The 18,828-nt window shown below is 40.6% G+C and overlaps 2 protein-coding genes across 3 annotated transcripts; both read right to left on the reverse strand.

Annotated features, from left to right (window-relative positions):
* Positions 1-31: 31 nt before the first annotated feature.
* Positions 32-6,744, reverse strand: c2h17orf75 (chromosome 2 C17orf75 homolog). Of its 2 annotated transcripts, XM_077557201.1 has the most exons (10): positions 6,400-6,744; positions 6,168-6,242; positions 5,503-5,628; positions 3,814-3,942; positions 3,689-3,749; positions 3,502-3,621; positions 3,366-3,430; positions 3,166-3,305; positions 1,197-1,300; positions 32-1,105 (listed from the first exon to the last, which is right to left on the reverse strand). In XM_077557201.1, the coding sequence occupies exons 1-10, from the start codon at positions 6,540-6,542 to the stop codon at positions 896-898; spliced, it is 1,173 nt and encodes a 390-aa protein (XP_077413327.1). In that variant the 5' UTR covers positions 6,543-6,744; the 3' UTR covers positions 32-895. The 2 variants fall into 2 exon arrangements, with proteins under 2 accessions (XP_077413327.1, XP_077413328.1); XM_077557202.1 differs by lacking the exon at positions 6,168-6,242.
* Positions 6,745-7,984: 1,240 nt separating this feature from the next.
* zp3e (zona pellucida glycoprotein 3e) lies at positions 7,985-18,108 on the reverse strand. Its single transcript, XM_077555600.1, has 18 exons — positions 17,703-18,108; positions 16,498-16,613; positions 16,332-16,435; positions 16,091-16,265; positions 15,746-15,863; positions 15,586-15,668; positions 15,060-15,208; positions 14,823-14,978; positions 14,659-14,751; positions 14,433-14,593; positions 10,726-11,136; positions 9,370-9,485; positions 9,026-9,117; positions 8,756-8,933; positions 8,568-8,685; positions 8,403-8,488; positions 8,151-8,239; positions 7,985-8,078 (listed from the first exon to the last, which is right to left on the reverse strand). The coding sequence occupies exons 1-18, from the start codon at positions 18,045-18,047 to the stop codon at positions 8,020-8,022; spliced, it is 2,649 nt and encodes an 882-aa protein (XP_077411726.1). The 5' UTR covers positions 18,048-18,108; the 3' UTR covers positions 7,985-8,019.
* Positions 18,109-18,828: the final 720 nt, after the last annotated feature.

An 18,828-nucleotide genomic window follows, 5' to 3' on the forward strand; every position in this document is an offset into this window, starting at 1 on the left:
TTGTGTTGTCTTGGAAGGAACAGTACAAAAATGGATCACATGACATGTTTATTACATTTACATACATAAATGTACATTTCATAGTTTACATTCACAGTACACATTTTTCACAATTAAATTGGTGCTACAAGCTTTTGCTTACTGGTTTAGTTTGTATTCAATATGCATAATTACGAGTTGTATTTTTCAAACATGACATTGAAATCACAGCATTTCTAACTTAAACAGATATTGCATGCAAGTTTTTAAAATAGCAGGGTGACTCCAAAGCATAAGCATTTATGTAATGTAATTAATTATTGAACTGTGGCTCATTTGCATGAGACGCCCCCCACAAAACCCACCAGGTTTCCTCAGCTAAAAATCTTGATCCTTGATGAATCTTGACAAAATCATGTCACAGAAACTGGGAACTGTTTTAAATGAAAACAAATAAATTTAATTAAATGCACAAATTGAGTCCTTTAGTCACATTTGGTTAAAATTCAAGATGATTTGAGCCAAACTTGATGTTGTCATTCAACTATGAGATGCCAATTTTTTTGAGACACCCTGCATATTAGTAGTGTGTTTAATAATCTGCACAATTAAATCCACACAAAAAATATATATATAAATACAATTATGTAAAATTATATATTAAAAAAACTTCATGATTTGAATATTTATCAGTTATCTCATAGTGTTTTGCCATACAGTATATACAATCCTAAAGAAAAAAAATATTATGCACATCCTACTTTACAACCATATTTAGAGATTCCCTTTTTTTTTTTTTTTTTACTTCACATTCACAATTGGATTAAAGGATCATGTATACAATAAAAACATTTTTTTCCCTGTTGCCAAAATGTACGTAAAACGTCAGGAAACAACTCAAGTGTCAGAATGCTATTCAGGCCTGCGACTGCTCCCTGAGGAACTCCTCCAGGACGGCGATGATGCGGCAGGCCTCGGGCAGGTCGCTGTGCTCGGCCCGGGCGTTCTGCAGGAGCACGTCGCCGTTGCCGCAGCCCTGCAGGAACTGGCAGCAGCGGAACAGAGCGTAGTGGCTCATCTCGGCCTGGCGAACGAAGCGCTTCAGGCTGTTCATGTCCTGGATGGCCTGCCAAGATACCGACATGCATGTGATGTGAATGGGCATGACTTGCATCCATCCGGTGTGTGTGTGAGTGTGTGTGTGTGTGTTCGCCCACCTTCAGTTTGAAGTTCTCCAGGATCTGTCTGAGGAGGAAGGGGTTGGCCCGTTCCGCGGCGTTCAAAAAGGCCTGACTCCAGTCCTCACAGAAGCGGTTGCCGACTGCGGCACAAAAACATACACGTGGTTTTAACTCCTGGGCGTTATTTGTCCATTTTCTGGCTTTTTTCTGTTTTTCATCAAAGAAAAAGCATTTGAAAAAAATACACTAGGGACCTGACATTTTACCAGGATTGTTTAAAAATGTAGAAGTTCAAATTGGCGCCATGCTGTAATTTATAATTATTACCAAACAGGAGGGAGAGATTCACACGAAGTTGTTGTAATAGTGCCCGATTTTGGCTCATTGGCTCCCATTATAAATCACAGTTTTTGATATGCTGTAAACCTGATGTTTTATAATGTATTTTCCGTGATTACTGATGCAATCGCTTCTTTGACGAGTCATAAACATGAAAATAGAGGAATTTGTGTGTTTAGAGTGTTAACACAAAAATCCACTAGGTGGCGCCAAAGGCTAATAAATGAATACAAAATGCATGCATAAAAAAATTCTATTGTTATGACTTATGGACTTGTTTGAGCCTCTAACTATGTCATATGAAATATATAAATTATTATTTTATTTTATATATATATATATATATACACCATAGTTAGTCTTGCTATTAGCATAATACAGTACTGCTATTGTTGTCCATAGGGGGCATTAAAAAAAAAAAAACTATATATGTGTAGATAGGGCTGATGCCACTGAACATTTTGAGTGGTTGAAAGTGAAAAAAATATTCATAAATGACTAAGTTATCTCACTTCAAAGGATATGCCTGATTTTGGCAAAATTACAAGAGTTTTGTGCTATTCAGAAAAATGCCATTGTGAAAAACTGGGCATGCATAAAAAAATTATATTGTTATGACTTATGGACTTGTTTGAGCCTCTAACTATGTCATATGAAATATATGAATTATTATTTTATTTTATATATATATATATACACCATAGTTAGTCTTGCTATTAGCATAATACTGCTATTGTTGTCCATAGGGGGCATTAAAAAAATAAATAAAAATAAAAACTATATATGTGTAGATAGGTCTGATGCCACTGAACATTCTGAGTGGTTGAAAGTGAAAAAAATATTCATAAATGACTAAGTTATCTCACTTCAAAGGAAATGCCTGATTTTGGCAAAATTACAAGAGTTTTGTGCTATTCAGAAAAATGCCATTGTGAAAAACTGGGCATGCATAAAAAAATTATATTGTTATGACTTATGACCTTGTTTGAGCCTCTAACTATGCCATATGAAATATTCAAATTAGTCTTTTATTTTATATATATATACAGCATAGTTAGTCTTGCTATTAGCATAATACTGCTATTATTGTCCATAGGGGGCATTAAAAAAAATAATTAAATAAAAACTATATATGTATAGATAGGTCTGATGCCAGTGAACATTTTGAGTGGTTGAAAGTGAAAAAAATATTCATAAATGACTAAGTTATCTCACTTCAAAGGAAATGCCTGATTTTGGCAAAATTACAAGAGTTTTGTGCTATTCAGAAAAATGCCATTGTGAAAAACTGGGCATGCATAAAAAAATTATATTGTTATGACTTATGACCTTGTTTGAGCCTCTAACTATGCCATATGAAATATTCAAATTAGTCTTTTATTTTATATATATATACAGCATAGTTAGTCTTGCTATTAGCATAATACTGCTATTATTGTCCATAGGGGGCATTAAAAAAATTAATTAAATAAAAACTATATATGTATAGATAGGTCTGATGCCAGTGAACATTTTGAGTGGGTGAAAGTGAAAAAAATATTCATAAATGACTAAGTTATCACACTTCAAAGGAAATGCCAGATTTTGGCAAAAATTACAAGAATTTAATCAAACTATAATAACGCCCAGGGGTTAAAGCCTCCAATGACGCGTCGGGACGACTTACTGCTGTTGGTGAGTGAGGGCGGCGTGTCGGAGCAGTCGACGGTCAGGTGGGAGGACGCGTCCTCCGACATGGCCTTGCACAGGGAGGCTGTCGTGGTGTCTTGCTGCGACAGGCCCTGCAAGCTGGCCGCTTTGATGAACCTGTGCGGTAACAAAGCAGTCAATAACAACGCAGAAACCCCAAAAAGAGACTCCTCTCACCGAGACACGTCCGTCTTCGTCCTGTCGTCCGCGTTGGTGACCTCCACGTGATTGTGACTCAAAGCCTGGATCAATGCGAGTGCGTTTAGGGACAGCAATTCATGAAATGTATGAATTGGCGTGGAATGTCTCTTACGGCGTGCAGCAGGAAGCTGACGTTGCTCTGGACCAGTTGCACCACTCGGTAAATGTGCATGACGGACTCTTCGTACCAGCGGCTCAGGTAGGGACGCAGCTCCGTCTCCAGGTTTTGCACCTGGCATACAAAGTAACTAATAAGTCATTTATGACACTGGATGAAATGACTGAGCTGGTTTCTGTACCTCGGCCGTTTGCAGGCTGCTGCGCAAGCCTTGAACGTACTTATCAAGTTCCAGCCTATACGTGCGAGCGGTCAAGGAAGACGGCAGCATGAGTCCCGATGTGACATTTGCACATGAAAGGATATAAGTTGAGGCCTTTTTCGGAGCCCCCCAAGAAGCAGATGACGTGTCCGTTGCCGTCGGCGTCGGGTTGCTCGGGAGATCGTTCCTGCTCCAGGAGGCAGCAGTAGCAGCCCACTGCCTGCTCGGGAAGGCTGCGCACGAGACACACGCCATCAACTAACTCAACCGCAGGAATCAACGGTGGCAAAAGGGAAAAAGTGTTTGAAAAAGTACTAGGCAGAATCATAATTGGGAAGAATTGAGTAGAAATTGATTGATTCACTGCCATTGACGACTACAGATGTCAAAAATTCATTCATTTCGATTAGTTTAACATTTTTTTCATTTCATTTCCTAGAATTTTTTTATTGCGCATTTATAACAGATATAAAATTCTCATGCGATTAATTACGATTAAACGCCCCTTATTTTTTTATTAGGCCCATCAGGCGATTCAAAATTTTAATTGTAATTAATCACATGACTAGTTAACTAACGATTAATCACAATTTTTATATCTGTTCTAAATTTACAATAATTTTTTTCCCTAAGTTTTCATACTCTTGTTAGCAAAAGTGGATTTTTTTTTAGAAATAGTTCAAATGAATTTTTGACGTCTATAGCCGTCAATGGCAGTGAATGAGTTAATCATGTCTTGAAGCAATTGAGATGAAACCGAGTACACGACTTGCTTGACTCTTGATTCCTTGTTTGCTACCTAGAGAAGAAAGAAAGAAATCTATGCTATGCCGAAAACACTTATATCCATTTAAAATATGCTAGCTTCTGATTGGTTAGTGTTAGTCAGCTGATCGGGGATCAGGAAGTGTTGTCGCTCTGGCTGCCGTGTATGACGAGTAAATTTTAAATTAAAAATGAATCCATCCTGCCTTTTCATTTTATAAACAGTGTCCAATTAACCACCAACAAATCATCACGTTTCGACTATAGCTACGCATATTTCTCGTGAATTTCTGGGATTTTTCTTACAAACAACATGTGGCCCTAATACACCGTCGTACATTAGAAATATTGAATTCTTAACTCTTTGACTGCCAGACGTTTTCAGAAAAGGGATGCCATGGGTGCCAGCCGATTTAAGCATTTTTGACTGATCTTTCAAGGTCCACAGAAAATTATGTGTTTGGACTATGGAAACACACATACTACCAAATGAAAGATTGGACTCTCATCTTTCATCAGAAAAAAAAGTTTGTTTCTACCTTATTCCGTTTTTCAGTAATCAACAATAGAAAATGGTTAGTTTCACCTGTTTTGAAAAAAACGTATTTTAACGTCTTTGGCACTCCTCCATAGGATTTTACTAAACGTTATTTAACGTTTTTGGCAGTCAAAGAGTTAAAACATAAAAAAAAACAAGCAAATGTTTTTGCCATTTATAATTAATTTTAAAATATTCGGATTCGGATAATCTGCCACTGTTTGTGACGATCTTTTGAAACCTTTCACGAACCCTGACAAAACCCCAAATTTGCAACCTTTGTAAGCATTCGTTAGTGATGGCGAGATGAAGCTTGTGTCTCCAGGCTTCAAGAAGTGCTGTGGTACATTTCCTTGAGTGACTATATGGAAATTAATGAATTGATAATCACATGTATTATTTATACAGATAATATAGAATTAAAATGTATGACTTTTTGCTTTCGTTGTTTCCTCCCACAAATCAATACAAATAAATCGATGCAGACAACCTGAGCTCCACGGTGGCGATGTTGCCCATGCCTCCCAGCAGGGCACCTTTGCTCAGCCTCCTGGAGATGTACGTACGCAGCTCGGGTTCCGCCTCCACCGGCAGGCTGCTGTCAATCAGAGTCAAGCTGGAAGGCGGAAGGCACAGTAGTCAGTATGGATAGTACGCAGCCGTGCGCCGTCAACACGTGGGGAGCCACTCAACAGGAAGCGGATGGACAAAGCTACACAAACACACACAGCGTAATATAGCAGAAAGTATGAACGTATTCCAAGGGGCATATTATTGAAAAATATGATGAAATGATCCCACAAGTGTTTATTATTATCCGTGTGATAACTCATTCGCTGCCTTTGTTTGAGTAATAGTTAAACATCAGGCAGTGAATCTCAACTAGAAAAAAAAATACTCTTTGTTTTGAGAAGTTTGGACTGCATATAACTCATATACAGTATTTCCTAAATTGCCCACCCCTGGTCGTTTCCCATGGAACATCACATCTAGCAGGCGACACCGGAAAACGATGATGGTCGCTGAGGAAGTGACAATGAAATGAAAATAGAAGCAATGTTGCTCCCCATGGCAGCCTGCGAATGTGCACAAAAAGTGAGAGAAGAAAGCGAGAAGGCGGCGGCCGGCGCGGTTGCACACAGCTCCTGGTGTTACCTAAAGTCCTCCTGACTGGTTGTGGAGTCTGCGCGTCTCTGGTTCCAAGCCACATTTTCCTCGGTAGCCTCCGATCTACGACAACATGCACTTTCATCATCAGCTGCTTAGTGTACCAATGCACACGTGGTGCTTGCAGACGAGGGAGGAAAACATTAGATTGGTGCTTGCAGACGAGGGAGGAAAATATTAGATAGATAGATAGATAGATAGATAGATAGACAGTAGTTACCTAGTGCCTTCGTACAGATAAATGGCATAATAGCAGTTGAACTGAGTCTTCTGGCCGTACGCAGCAATTTCCTCACTGTCGAAGTCATCTTTCTCCTCCACGTCAATGGAATCTTGAAATGACGACGTCTGCGATGTAAACATGGTCCTAAATTTGCAGCTAGCAGGCGGCTACAGTGGCGCTAGCCAATGGTTTACGGTATTTTGTAGCCAAGTATCGTTGATGCCTGGCTTTGCAGTTGCACTCTTGAAGCAAAAATGAGATTGGATAGCCCTTATGCAATTTAAAATGTTAGGAGCAGATGAACACTTGCTATTGAGTATGCGCATGCGTGACCAACGTAGGTTCTCAAATAAGTCCGACGGCAACAAATTGTAACAATTTTCAAACGTTCCTACGAGGAAGGGAGCGTGTTTACAAATAAGATAACTATTCATGTTACTTAAATTTGTTTAGCGTTGGTATACAGTGATTTAGCTTCATAATTCATCAAAAAATGATCAGATTGTAGATCAGTACAATATGTAGAAACAAAAGTCAGAACAGGTGTGGCACAGGAAATTAAGTTTTATTTAATTGGTTCAAAAATGTACTAAAAATGTTTAAGTAATAAGTATAATTTATCTGTCTGTCTATTCATACAACAGACGAGAAAATAGAATTAGTTATACTGTACTTTTATTTTTGTACAGTGCAGTGTGATTTTTTTCTTCAACACACACCGGAAATCTGCGTAATGCAAGACCGGTGACTCCAGTCACTGAAGCTCAACCTGCTGGATTTGTTTGGTCATTGCACTATTTGGCCCCAATGCAAGTGGACTGAAACAATCCAAACTGAGTCAGAACCACAGGCTCACATATGGACTGTCAATACCGCTTAGCGCGCCGCTTACTGTTGGGAGAAGTGTAGCCACCGGCAGCCATCTTACATTGCCATTCACGAAGGCTACCTAACTTGAATACATTGATTTGTCTGCGGCATTTTCTGCCTCTACGGCAAAAATGCCATGTATGACATACAGCTGTACCAATTACAGTAGTCTGGGAGAAGCGCTACATATACCTTTTATTGCAAAAAAGACACTTAATTTGCTCTTATAAGTTAGATTTGTCTGCATCATGTTGTCATAGCCATCAAGTAAAGTCCATCATTTAAAAAAAAAAAAAAAAAAAAAAAAAATGTGTGAATCACAATTGCCGATATAATCTTGAATGGTTTATAACAATTAAGTTTGCCCCCTTGTGAGGCTCCCATTATTCCATATAGGAATCCTAGCATAAAACACAGATATTGTAGTGTCTTCAAAGAAAAAAAAAAAAGAAAAAAAGTCAGTAAAAGTGTACGCAAGATGGTTGCCCTCTGGCTTCATATATGCAATAAGTCCATGGTCAGAATCTATCCAACCGGTTAAAGACACTTGCAGGTAACAGACAACCATTCACACCAAATTGGAGTCTTCAATGAACCCAACTTGTGTTTTTGGAATGCAGACGACGCTTCAAACCACCAAAAATTCGAACCTCAGAAATGTAGCGCTCCACCATGCGTCCATAGATTATGACAAAAATAAAATAAAACCAAATAGAATGTTGCAAAATGATTTATTGGCCACCTTGTCTACATTTTGGACAGAATCACAAGAGGGCCTAGAACAACAACGTCGCACGTCTTGGTACCTGAAACGGAGTGAAATCGTGTAAATGCATTATTTGTAGCACTCGACTACACCAACTCTGTTTGCAGTTTACCATCAGGCATCAGCTGTTTGTAGGAATATTGCTTGCAGGTTCCATCACAGCAACGGCACACCTCAGGGCTCCCGTCTACATTTTCCCATCTGATGGAGAAAGGGTGGAGTTCAAAACTAAAATCATGGAGGAATGCGATTAAAACGCATTTACAGCATTCAGCAAGTTCACTTCCATTCATTTGAGAGGATGACAACAAAACAGGGTACGTCATCCATTATAGAGAAAATAAAGTCATATTTAAATTGTTACCTTGAATTCACATAAGTGCAGGCCTTGTTGAAAGGGCTGCTCCTCCACATGTCAGAGGTGGCTTTTAGCCGGCACGTTAGAAAGAGCTGAAGGAAAAAAGAAAAAGAAAAAAAACAACTGTTGGAAGCATCTATGGTGAAACTGCAATCAGTAAACAACTCTCACAGTGTTCCTTTCATCCCGGTTAAACAGGAAAGCGTCCAGCTGCAGCAGGAGAACATCCGCCCGCGTTCTGGCCAGGAAGCGTGTTCTTGAGCCACGCTGTCTTGAATCTGTGAGACACCTGAGTGGAAAGACAAGCACGACTTCAGTGGCCCTTCGTGGGACGCTAAGGGACACTCTTTGCGTCGCACCCATGGTTTTCAATGAGGAAGTATCGGGGCACGGATGCTGCATCTGGGCTCAGAGTTGCTACACAGCTGTCAAGGAAGAGCCGTCTTGGTTCTGGACCGGGATTGGTGTAGGACGCCTCCACGTTCAACACGTCTTCCAGGTAGAAGACATTGGACAGCCTCGGCCTTGTCCAGTCATCTACAATACATACAAACTTAATATAAACACCGAAACTAAATAGTGGACACGTCGACAAACTAAAACACAAAACTGCCGATGTTCTCACTCACCGGACATGAGCCTCAGGGAGAAGGCCGAGGTCTCGGCAGACGTGGCGGGAATCGGAGGTGGCACCAGAGGCTGACTGCTCACAACTTGTGTCCTGTACAAACAGTACTTCAACTAATAAAGTACGCAATTGTTTTTGTTCTACAAATGACAACATTACGTTGTGGAACTTTTGGAGAGACTCTTGAGTGGGGAGGTGAAAATTTGCCCGATTTTACTTGCCAAGCAAAAATGTGACTTTGGTTAACAATTCCTCCTATGGCATCGTATTAGTGTTAATCCATTTAAGGATAGAAAAAGACTACAGGCACTACACTTTAGGTGACGGTGTTGTCCGTATTGTTACTTTTGGTAGTGACAGGACACAGGAACAGTACTGTGGGTCTTCCTTGCGATGCCATGACGATGGGGAGCGGGCGAGAAGGCCAGCTGGTTCGAGTAGATCATAGAGTCGTCAGATACCTGCAGATGGAAAACGTTTGCATTACAAAAATACAGGACCAGTCACAGGTTTTGTTGAAAGGAGCTCTGATTATAGCACAGTGTCAAGATTTAATTGACATTTTTTGTGGCTATATTTAGGCTACATGTAGCTAAAGAAACCTTAAACATTTCTTGGCAATATTATGTTATGTGCGACTAGCTGGATTCTGAAGTATTCGGTTTAGGCGAACGGTATGGGATTTTTAAATAGGTTTTAGGTGAATTAATGAGTAAGTCAACATGAAAAAAAAAAGCAATCATGATGACATGTCAAATCGGTAAGATTACCAAATGAACAATACAGAGCTCTCTCTCTATAATGATTTTTTTTTCAGGGGGGGGGGACTTCCCTTTTAAGGATCTCTGTTACAAGTACGCCAAAAGGGTTAGCTTTTATGGTGTATTATACCAAAAACAGGAGGAGGACGTTTTCACCTCAGGGGTTACTGTAAAAATAAACTGCAGGAACAATTACGGTCCTGCAAATATAAATAGACCCTCAAGTCACAGAGGAAACACATTACTAGCCATATTTAGGTGAAGTGAGTAGTTACATTAAACCAGAAAAAGGCACCAAATTGTGTCCTTTAATTTGCCTCCAAGTATCATTCTTTGCTCTCTGTTGCTTTATTCATAAGACTGTAAAAACTATCAAATAAAATCCTGCTATATCATGTCTATAAATGCCCCCTTCAAGCTAGCAGAGGCTACATCAGAGGTGGGAAATCTCGGTCCTCGAGGGCCGGAGTCCTGCTGGTTTTGGAAGTTTCTCGCTTCCAACACAAGCTGATTCCAATCAACAGGATTGTTATCAGGCTTATGCAGAGCTTCCTGATGAGCTGATCATATATCAGCTGTGTTGGAGAAGGGCAACATGCAAAACCTGCAGGACTTCGGCCCTCGATGCCCACCTCTGGGCTACATGGTTGTTTTAAATAGACAATGTGAAATTCTTGTTAGCAGCTGCTAGCTGAGTGGCAATAAACAGCCTGAAACCTTTTAAAGAATGTTCCGTTTTCATACATGACTAGCAGCAAGAACTGGAAAAAAAGGCTGAATTTTGTTTAAGAGTTAGATTTAACAAAGATGTTCAAAAAAGGTGACAGAAAGTCTTAAAAAGAAAATCACACTCAGTTAGAAATGAGAAGGGGGGGGGGGGGACAGCACAAAAATAATTTACTTAAGCTTACCCCACCTAGCCCCCCAGTGGGATACTTACCGATAGCGTGGTGCCACACTGCTCGAGTCCAGCCTTGATGACCAGCTCAGAATCGCCAGCAGGGAAGGCCTGGCACTGTCTAAGGCCTAAATACTCAACACCCCCCAGGAAAATCTCCCCAGGAGACACCATCTGTCCATACATGTCAGCCTTCACCTGTATGATCATTGACGTCGACGTGCATGTCACATGCACAGAAGGCGAGAACACATTGGATTGGATCCCACTTGGGTCATCGGCGTCAATGATGACAGGGGACTTCTTGTACTGCCTTCCTTCTTTGTCAATCATGGGTCCATCCTTTAACGTCCGAATGGCGATGGAAGATCCCAGGAGCAGCGTGAGACAGAAGTACGGCAGCATTGTGTTCCTCGCTAACATGTTAGGACAAACACAGACAAATAAATACTCCTGTTAGCTGAGCTAGCATGCAAGTTTGACCAATCAGGTCACCTGGGAAAGACAGCTGCAAGCAATTAAATACTGATGAGTTCGCACTGGATTGGCTGGTGACCAGTCCAGGGTGTACCCATTTCTGGACCAATTCTACTCAAACTCAGCTGTGATTGGCTGCGTGAGGACTGTCCAAAGCTAGCCAAATCTTTATATGGAATAAATGTAGGCCTATTTAATTGAAATCAAAGTTTCTAACTTTTAAAACCAAACGTCCCAGATATCCCTTTTTTTTTTTTTTTTTTTTTACAATGTTAGCCAATAATTGTGAGTCACCTATTTCTGATGTGACATTTTGGTGCCAAATAAATATATATACATATAATCACTTAATTCTGAGGAAAAAATGATAGAATAATGAAAACAAAAGAACACTTCAGCAGAACACTAGTACTTTCTTAAACCACCGCTGGCTTTTATGAAAACTGGCAGTCTCCAAGGCATTGACTTAACGACTGATAAACAGTCCTCGTCATCAGTCTAGCTACAACTTTCTGATTGCATTTTCCAGATTGGAAGCTTGTCACGGACCATTTTCTTCAACTTCCAATGATTTTCAATGGACTATATGCCACTTCCGCGTTTTCACCCATCAACTTTGTTTCCGTTTCGCGACGCGTGGGCCGCGTCCCAGTACTTGCACTTCCGCCTTTGTGCCCCTCGGTTGCACGTTCCCGTCGACGGGTGCGAGTGTGTAGTGTCTGTCTCAGTGTCCGAAGCATTTCAGATAGCCGAGACGCCCTCCCGCCGATGAGCGGGAGCGCACGGTTGGGCCGTGTGTTGGAACGCGGCCAGCAGTTGCGCTGAAGTGTATAACCCATCTACCCCATTGGATCGAGATCCAGACTATTTGTAGGCCAGGACATTGACCTCATGTCTTTCAAGGAATGTTTTCAGTTTTTGCGTAGTGCAGTATCATCTTCAAAATGATTTCACCCCCAAACAGCCTATCAATTGACAGCTTAAGTGCCCAAAATCAATGTAGATGTGTGTTTCTTGAAAATTCAATAACCATCTCAATGCCTTTCCTGAGATGCAGACGGCTATCAAAGACTGGAAATTTGCATGTTTTCTTCAGGCAGTCATGTGAGGTAGTAAAGTATTTTTACTTTGTTACTTGACATCTGATCATAATTACCTCATAACCCAAAGAAAAAGTAGAATTCATCACTCAACCATAACTTCAAAAATGTCCAATGAAATGTGACACTGAAAAGGGAAGTCAACACAAAAATGTTTACAATACAATTTTATGTAGCCTCACTAGGCTAAACACTCAATTCTGATTATCGCGTTTGTGGAGTATGAATCCTTCAGAGGCAACGAGTACGTCACTTGATGTTGACTGAAAATGACATAACTGTTGCTCAGGAACCAACCAATCAGGGCTCACCAGTTTTCTGAAGCAGTACAGTGATTTGTTCATTACCTGGGCAACTGTCATTTTCAGCAAGTGGCAAAATGGCCACCCCGAGATGGATTAAAAACTGGTGTCTTAACCTTCGTCTTGTGTTAACTTTCTGTTAACCATCTCTTATGTTAACGGGTCGGTTTCGACCCGTGTCTTAAATCAGCTGTAAAATACACTAAAAACAAGTAGATATCATCCAATTTATTTCTCATCTCTTGGTTGGCTTGTTAGGCTTCCTTATCCATGAAAATATTAGTTTTAATGTTTTTGGTGTGGGCCTTCTTTGTCAGTATACCCCTCAATTTCAATTTTAAAAAAATGGTAAAATAAACACCAAGAGAATAATATAAATAAATAAAAGGTTGTTGTGTTACCTGACTATTACTGGGGGCTATTAGAACACATCTCTTAAATGAATTTTTATGCCGTACTTCCCTGGCTTACTGGGTATGTATTGCCGGAAGGGGCATTTTCCTCGGAAAGGGACAAGACGTTCATCGACTGTCCCCTCTGGCCCCGGGTTGAACATCAGTGGAAGGAGTTGCGTCCATCTCTCCCAGACATCCCTGATGGGGGCAAGCTTGTCAGATCTTGCTCTGCTATTTCGGTTGTCAAATCTGAGGACTCTTGATATCATTCGAAAGGTCTGAAGTGACATTGTTGCCCGGAAAATATTTCTGCCTGTCGATGCGTCCCAGAGACTATCAGTGGCCTCATTGCAGGATCTGTACACTCCAGCAAGAAGAAGAACACCAATGTAAGCATCCAGTTATTCCTCATCAATGTCTTTCCACATGTCATCATGGACTTTTTTACCTTCAAGATTTGTCAAAGCCATGATGACTCTTTTTAGTGACAATGGCATGAATAGCTCGAAACATGTTTCGATGTCACTGACTCTTGTCACAGCAAACCTTGTGATTCTAGGGGTCATTTTTATTACAGTTGCAGCAGCTGTCCTGCCATGTACATCATGAGGTACTGAGCTCCAAAAGATCTTACCATTTTTGGACTTGAATCTTTCAGTGGGAGGAGCTTTACCACCAGTGACCTCATCAGACTCATCAGATATGTCTGTGTCTTCCTCCTCATCCACATCGCTATGCTGCTCTGTGTCCTCTTCCTCATTTTCATCAAAGAGATTATCCAGAACTTGGGTCGCTGAAAATCTTGTTTGTATGCTGCAAATTGGAAATGTGCACTCTGCAAGTCAAATGACCCTTCAAATGAATGAATTGACCTTACATGTCAGGACATGCCCATCTCTGTTTTGTTTTTGTGCAGGTGTGCTGGAAAAGACTGCAAAATGAGAATCCCCTACAGCTCACAGGATTGGGAGAGGAGCTGGCTGTCAGTGCAATTAGGAATCCAGTTTTGGCTCTAATTATTGCTTTATAATCTTATTTTTATAACTGGGTCAAAACCGACCCTAACACAAATGTAATAATTTCAACCAGAGCATTTTAGAATTTAATGAAAACCTTTTTTTTGTTGAAATCGAGGTTACTGACAAAGTCAAAAAGCCTTGATGCAATAAACTAATTAACTAACATGGTTCTTTTATGCATGTTAAACCTAAAAACGGGTCGCTGCCGACAGTAACACAAGACGAAGGTTAACTCATTTGTCCACAAATGCAGTATTAATCAGAATACTGCGTTTGAAATTTTGTAAAGAAAATGTTGTGGACAACTTCCCCTTTAACAGAATTTATATGTTGGAGGCTTTGCTAGCCAGAATTCATAGGGCTAATCGTAACTGCCCCATAGACCAAAAAAATAAAAAGCATGCCTTTTAGATACCATTAAAAACAGATCAACTTTAATTACACATTGTTTTATTATCTCTTTGAGTCCTTTAGAGTTGAGTTGTCAGCTTGAGCATTGGTCAAGTTGGAGACTAGGGTGGCATCCGCCTCAGACCAAAGCTCAACTAGTTCAGTGGAGTTGTCATCTCGTTCATCTGGCATGGTGGGCGTCGGTTCAGGAAGGTCACTTTTGTCATCTGCGTCAGAAAAGAGATTGAAGACTACTTCTTGCATTACAAGGCCTCTGGCGAACCTTTCTGACCCATTTCACTTGTGGAGTCAACGTAGTCTTCAGCTGTCAGATCGTCGTCCAGGTCCTCAGTGAACAGACCAGGAATTAGCCCCTTCTCTGGTTCTATCGCACACACACACGTGAAACTTTAGCAGAGAAGCTCACATTGTGGCGTTCATGCGAGCAAAACTCACCATTCAAGTAGTTGAGGCCGCTCATCCACTGGCTGCCATACAGATTCGACCTGCTGATCTTTTGGAGCATTGGAGGCAGCGTTTCGTCAGGAACAGTCCAACTATTCTGCTTTGGCAGAACCAACACAGGACCCACTTTGGCTTGCTGTTCCCACCCTGGGGGGGGAAAAAAAAAAGAAAAAAAAAAAGAAAGACATTTTAAGTCACGCAAATTGCTGTTGGGTCGTTGACACGTACCACTAGGAAGTCTGCTCTTGGAATGAAATTCTGGTTCAGTTGGCTTGCTGAAACCACGAGGACCCAACTTGGCAGGCTTGCTGTGATGTTGTCCAGCGTCGCTTTGACAATACCCACACAGGTAGTCGTTACCGTCAGCTGAACGCCACCTGATAAATACAACTTTCACCAGGTGTTGGCAAAGCACAGCCCACATAGAGTAAGCCAATTGTTGCTTTAATTGAGCAATATACAATTTTACCCATAATTTTTTTGAAATACTCATTTTACCTTCGATTGTTTAAATAGTAAATTTAACATTGATCTATTTATTGTAAATAATGTTCTTATCAATCAAACATTTGATTACATGTAGAAAATAAACCAAATTTAAATTAAGTTATGACTACAATTTCAAAATGCAGATACATTTTACTTTGATGACCTCATGAATTTGGCCTTTCTGAAAATTTAAATGTACCTCCAAAAGGTTTACCCAGCTTAAACACTCACCAGCCGTAGCTACAAAATTAAAGCAAACACTTGCCTCCCATTGACAAACGTGCAGGCTTTGTTGGGCGCTTCCGTGTCATGGACGGGCACTGCGTTCATGAGGCACGTGATGTAAAGCTGCAGAAAGGAAGCGGCCATTTTAAAGCATCAACTATTGCACATGGATATGTCAACACGAGGCAAATAACACTCACCTCTCCTCGGTCGTCATCATGGAACCTGAAGGCATCGATGACCAACTGCAGTTTGTCATCTTGTGTCCTCACTAGGAAGCGAGACTTTGAAGGCTGAAGCTTGGAATCCAACAAGCACCTTTTTTTGGAATGGGGGGGGCATTTATGTGTCAATGAAACAATTAGCCTATTGCAGATTTTAAAAATAAATTATCTTTGAACCAGGAACTGGCTAGCCAACAGTCATTTCCTCTTTAAAACTTGTTAACAGTTTAACCACAAGCGCAAAGACCTTCTTGATCTTTATCAAGACTCCAATTTTAGCGACACTGAAAAAAATTGCCAGAAATGAGTTCTGGCACGTACCCGCTCTCAATGAAGACGTATCTGGGCACAGAGTTGATGTCCGGCTGCAGTGTGGCCACGCAGCTGCTCAGGAACACTCGCAGGCCCACGTGATGGCCTACCCTGACCGAGGCCTCGATGAAAATTGGCTCGCCCAGGTAGTAAACGTTCGCACCCCTTTCATACTGCCAGTCGTCTGCAAAGAAATGATCCAAGCATATAAGGATGACGTCAAACTCGAAGCGATAACTAAAACGCATACTCGTCATGATTCTCAGCTTAAAGTCCAGAGTTTCCACTGCAGCTTGCGTGGACATGAAGGGGATCCAGGTGGGCGCAAGGGAAGAACTGGACAGACTATAGCGCCTAAACACAGCCACAACATTAGTACCGCTTCATAACATGTTGCCACACCACAATAGGCTCACCTCGCATAGTGACACTCTATTGGAACGACCGCCCCATCCATTCGGATCAGGCCATCAGGAGAAGGTGCGGGAGTGTAGATGAGCAGGTTGGTGTAGACCAGGGACACGTCAGTCATCTGGTGACACAACATTGGTCAACCAATCAGACATGTCAAAAAAGGTTCATTAGAGCCAAAATAACAAACGGTGCAAAGGCCCTCTTGGAGTCATTAATTGGTCTCTTTTCGAACATTAACACGGCCGCCAACTCAATTTTCACAAAGTAGTGTATCCTAGTGAAAAAGTGAAGTATTTTGGTGGTCCTAAACAATACCAAAGTCCCACTCAGTAGTACTCCATGGTCACTGTCCTGACAAAACAATTTAATTAAATTCAGTCCTTTTTAGCAGCTTTTGCTTGGTGCCTCAAACAGAAATCTTATAAATAAATCAAGGAATTTTGTTTTAGATTAACAAAAATCATGCTAGATTAATAGCATTTAATTTTTTATTGGAAAAAAAAAACCCACTGCTTGTCTTTCATTTTGTATTTTTGATGCAAGACCAACATTTGGATAGAGATCAGGACCCATAATCTGGATTAAGGGATATTGAATGAGTTTATATTGACTGTTAAGTAACCTAGTTGAAGAGCATTTAGTTTTTCTGGTCACCATCACTGGCACTGTAGAGCCAGTAGATAAACAGGTATAAATATTAGGGATGGGGGAGTACCAGGTATCAAAATTGGGCCAATACCAGGCATTGTATTGGCAATGGCTGCTGATACTAGTAGCAGCCATTTTACAATTAAAAACTAGTAATTGGAATAGAAAGTTGCTAAACGCTACATTGGGACACAAACTGCTCTTTAAAAAAAGAAAACTCATTGTTTTTATCCCCAGGGGAGAAATTTTACATATCAAAAAGTACTTTATGTTGTACTTTGTATCAGTGGCTGGAACAGTTTAGTACTTTTACTGGACTCAATCTGGAATCAAATATCCAGAGTAAATAACTTCCATAACAGAGTGTTCCAAAAAAAAAAAATTGTAAAGGATATTTCCAATAGTTGTTGGTAATCAAACTCTTTGGCAAATTAACCATTATGTCATTTAAGAGTAAATTAAGAGAGATTTCAGTCTTCATGGAACATTTGTTTGGTGGCGTGCTGCGGGATATTTGGAATTGAAAATGGCTGCCTTGGCTCACCAGTATGAGTCTTACCCAGTATTTGGTGCCACAGTCCAGCAGCCCAACGAGTATTCTGTACTCGTGATCGGTGGACGGCACGGCGCTGCAGTGGACGTCGTCGCGCTCCAACCCGAGGCGCACCTCGTAACTGTGGACCGGCGCCCCCACGCCAAACAGGTCGGCTTGGACCAGGATCTCCAGAGAGTCCGGGTGGCAGGTCACCCGGACCGTGTTGAGGGGCCGCCGCTGATCCGCTGGAAGCCGCTTGGGGTCTTTGTGGCGGTAATCTGCGTGACTCTTTTTAGGGAACAGACGTTCACGGCCAGCCAGCGAGGAGGTCACACTTGACAAGAAGAGAACGAGGAGTAACGCCGCCATTACTGAGGGCCTCTGGACTGAAACGCCACGAAACGAGCACCTGCCAGCTTGAACAACAATCATATGGGAAACATTTTTATTGGGTGGCCAGTCAGGTGATCTCGAATTGCACACCTGAGTCCTATTACCCACTAATGGCACTCACGTGCGCACGCACACGACCACTTCACTCGATAGCTAGATAGCTAGCCTAGGAGGTGATAGATAAATGGATAGATGGATAGATGGATGGATGGATGGATGGGTAGATAGATAGATAGATAGATAGATAGATAGATAGATAGATAGATAGAAAGATAGCTAGATAGATAGATAGATAGATAGATAGATAGATAGATAGATAGATAGATAGATAGATAGATAGATAGATAGATAGATAGATAGATAGATAGATAGATATGAACGAACAACTTTATTTCCTATGGAAATACGTGTGCATCAAAACTTAAGAACCGAAAGATATATTTCACTTTTCACTTTAAATTAAACCAATTATACAATATTTGGGAGACTTGCATTTTATTGTTTTACTGTCTATTTTGTTTATTTAATTGTTAGTGCAATTTTTAATTTCTAGTTTTTTTAATAGTGATGTTTACTGCATTTTGAATGTATGTTAGCTGACCTGAATATCTCCTTTTTATTGTTTTAATTTGTACTCTTTGTTCCATTGTTTTTTTAAATCATAGTTTTTGTTTTTTTTAATATGTGCTTTGGGCAGCGTTACTGTATTTTGAATATGCTATATAAATAAACCTTAACCTTTTTTCATTTCCATTTT

This window comes from Vanacampus margaritifer, chromosome 2 (genome assembly GCF_051991255.1).
Source record: "Vanacampus margaritifer isolate UIUO_Vmar chromosome 2, RoL_Vmar_1.0, whole genome shotgun sequence".
Lineage (NCBI taxonomy): Eukaryota > Metazoa > Chordata > Actinopteri > Syngnathiformes > Syngnathidae > Vanacampus > Vanacampus margaritifer.

Excerpts from the sequence above, each read along its gene's own strand:
- zp3e (XM_077555600.1), bottom strand. The coding sequence starts at position 18,047 with ATGGCGGCGTTACTCCTCGTTCTCTTCTTGTCAAGTGTGACCTCCTCG. Across the intron at positions 16,614-17,702 it reads ACTGTGGCACCAAATACTGG|ATGACTGACGTGTCCCTGGT; the intron begins GTAAGACTCATA and ends TTGTGTCACCAG. Across the intron at positions 15,209-15,585 it reads TGCACGTTTGTCAATGGGAG|GTGGCGTTCAGCTGACGGTA; the intron begins GCAAGTGTTTGC and ends TGTATTTATCAG.
- c2h17orf75 (XM_077557201.1), bottom strand. The coding sequence starts at position 6,542 with ATGTTTACATCGCAGACGTCGTCATTTCAAGATTCCATTGACGTGGAG. Across the intron at positions 3,622-3,688 it reads GCAGCCTGCAAACGGCCGAG|GTGCAAAACCTGGAGACGGA; the intron begins GTACAGAAACCA and ends TTTGTATGCCAG. Across the intron at positions 3,306-3,365 it reads ACGAAGACGGACGTGTCTCG|GTTCATCAAAGCGGCCAGCT; the intron begins GTGAGAGGAGTC and ends GTTACCGCACAG.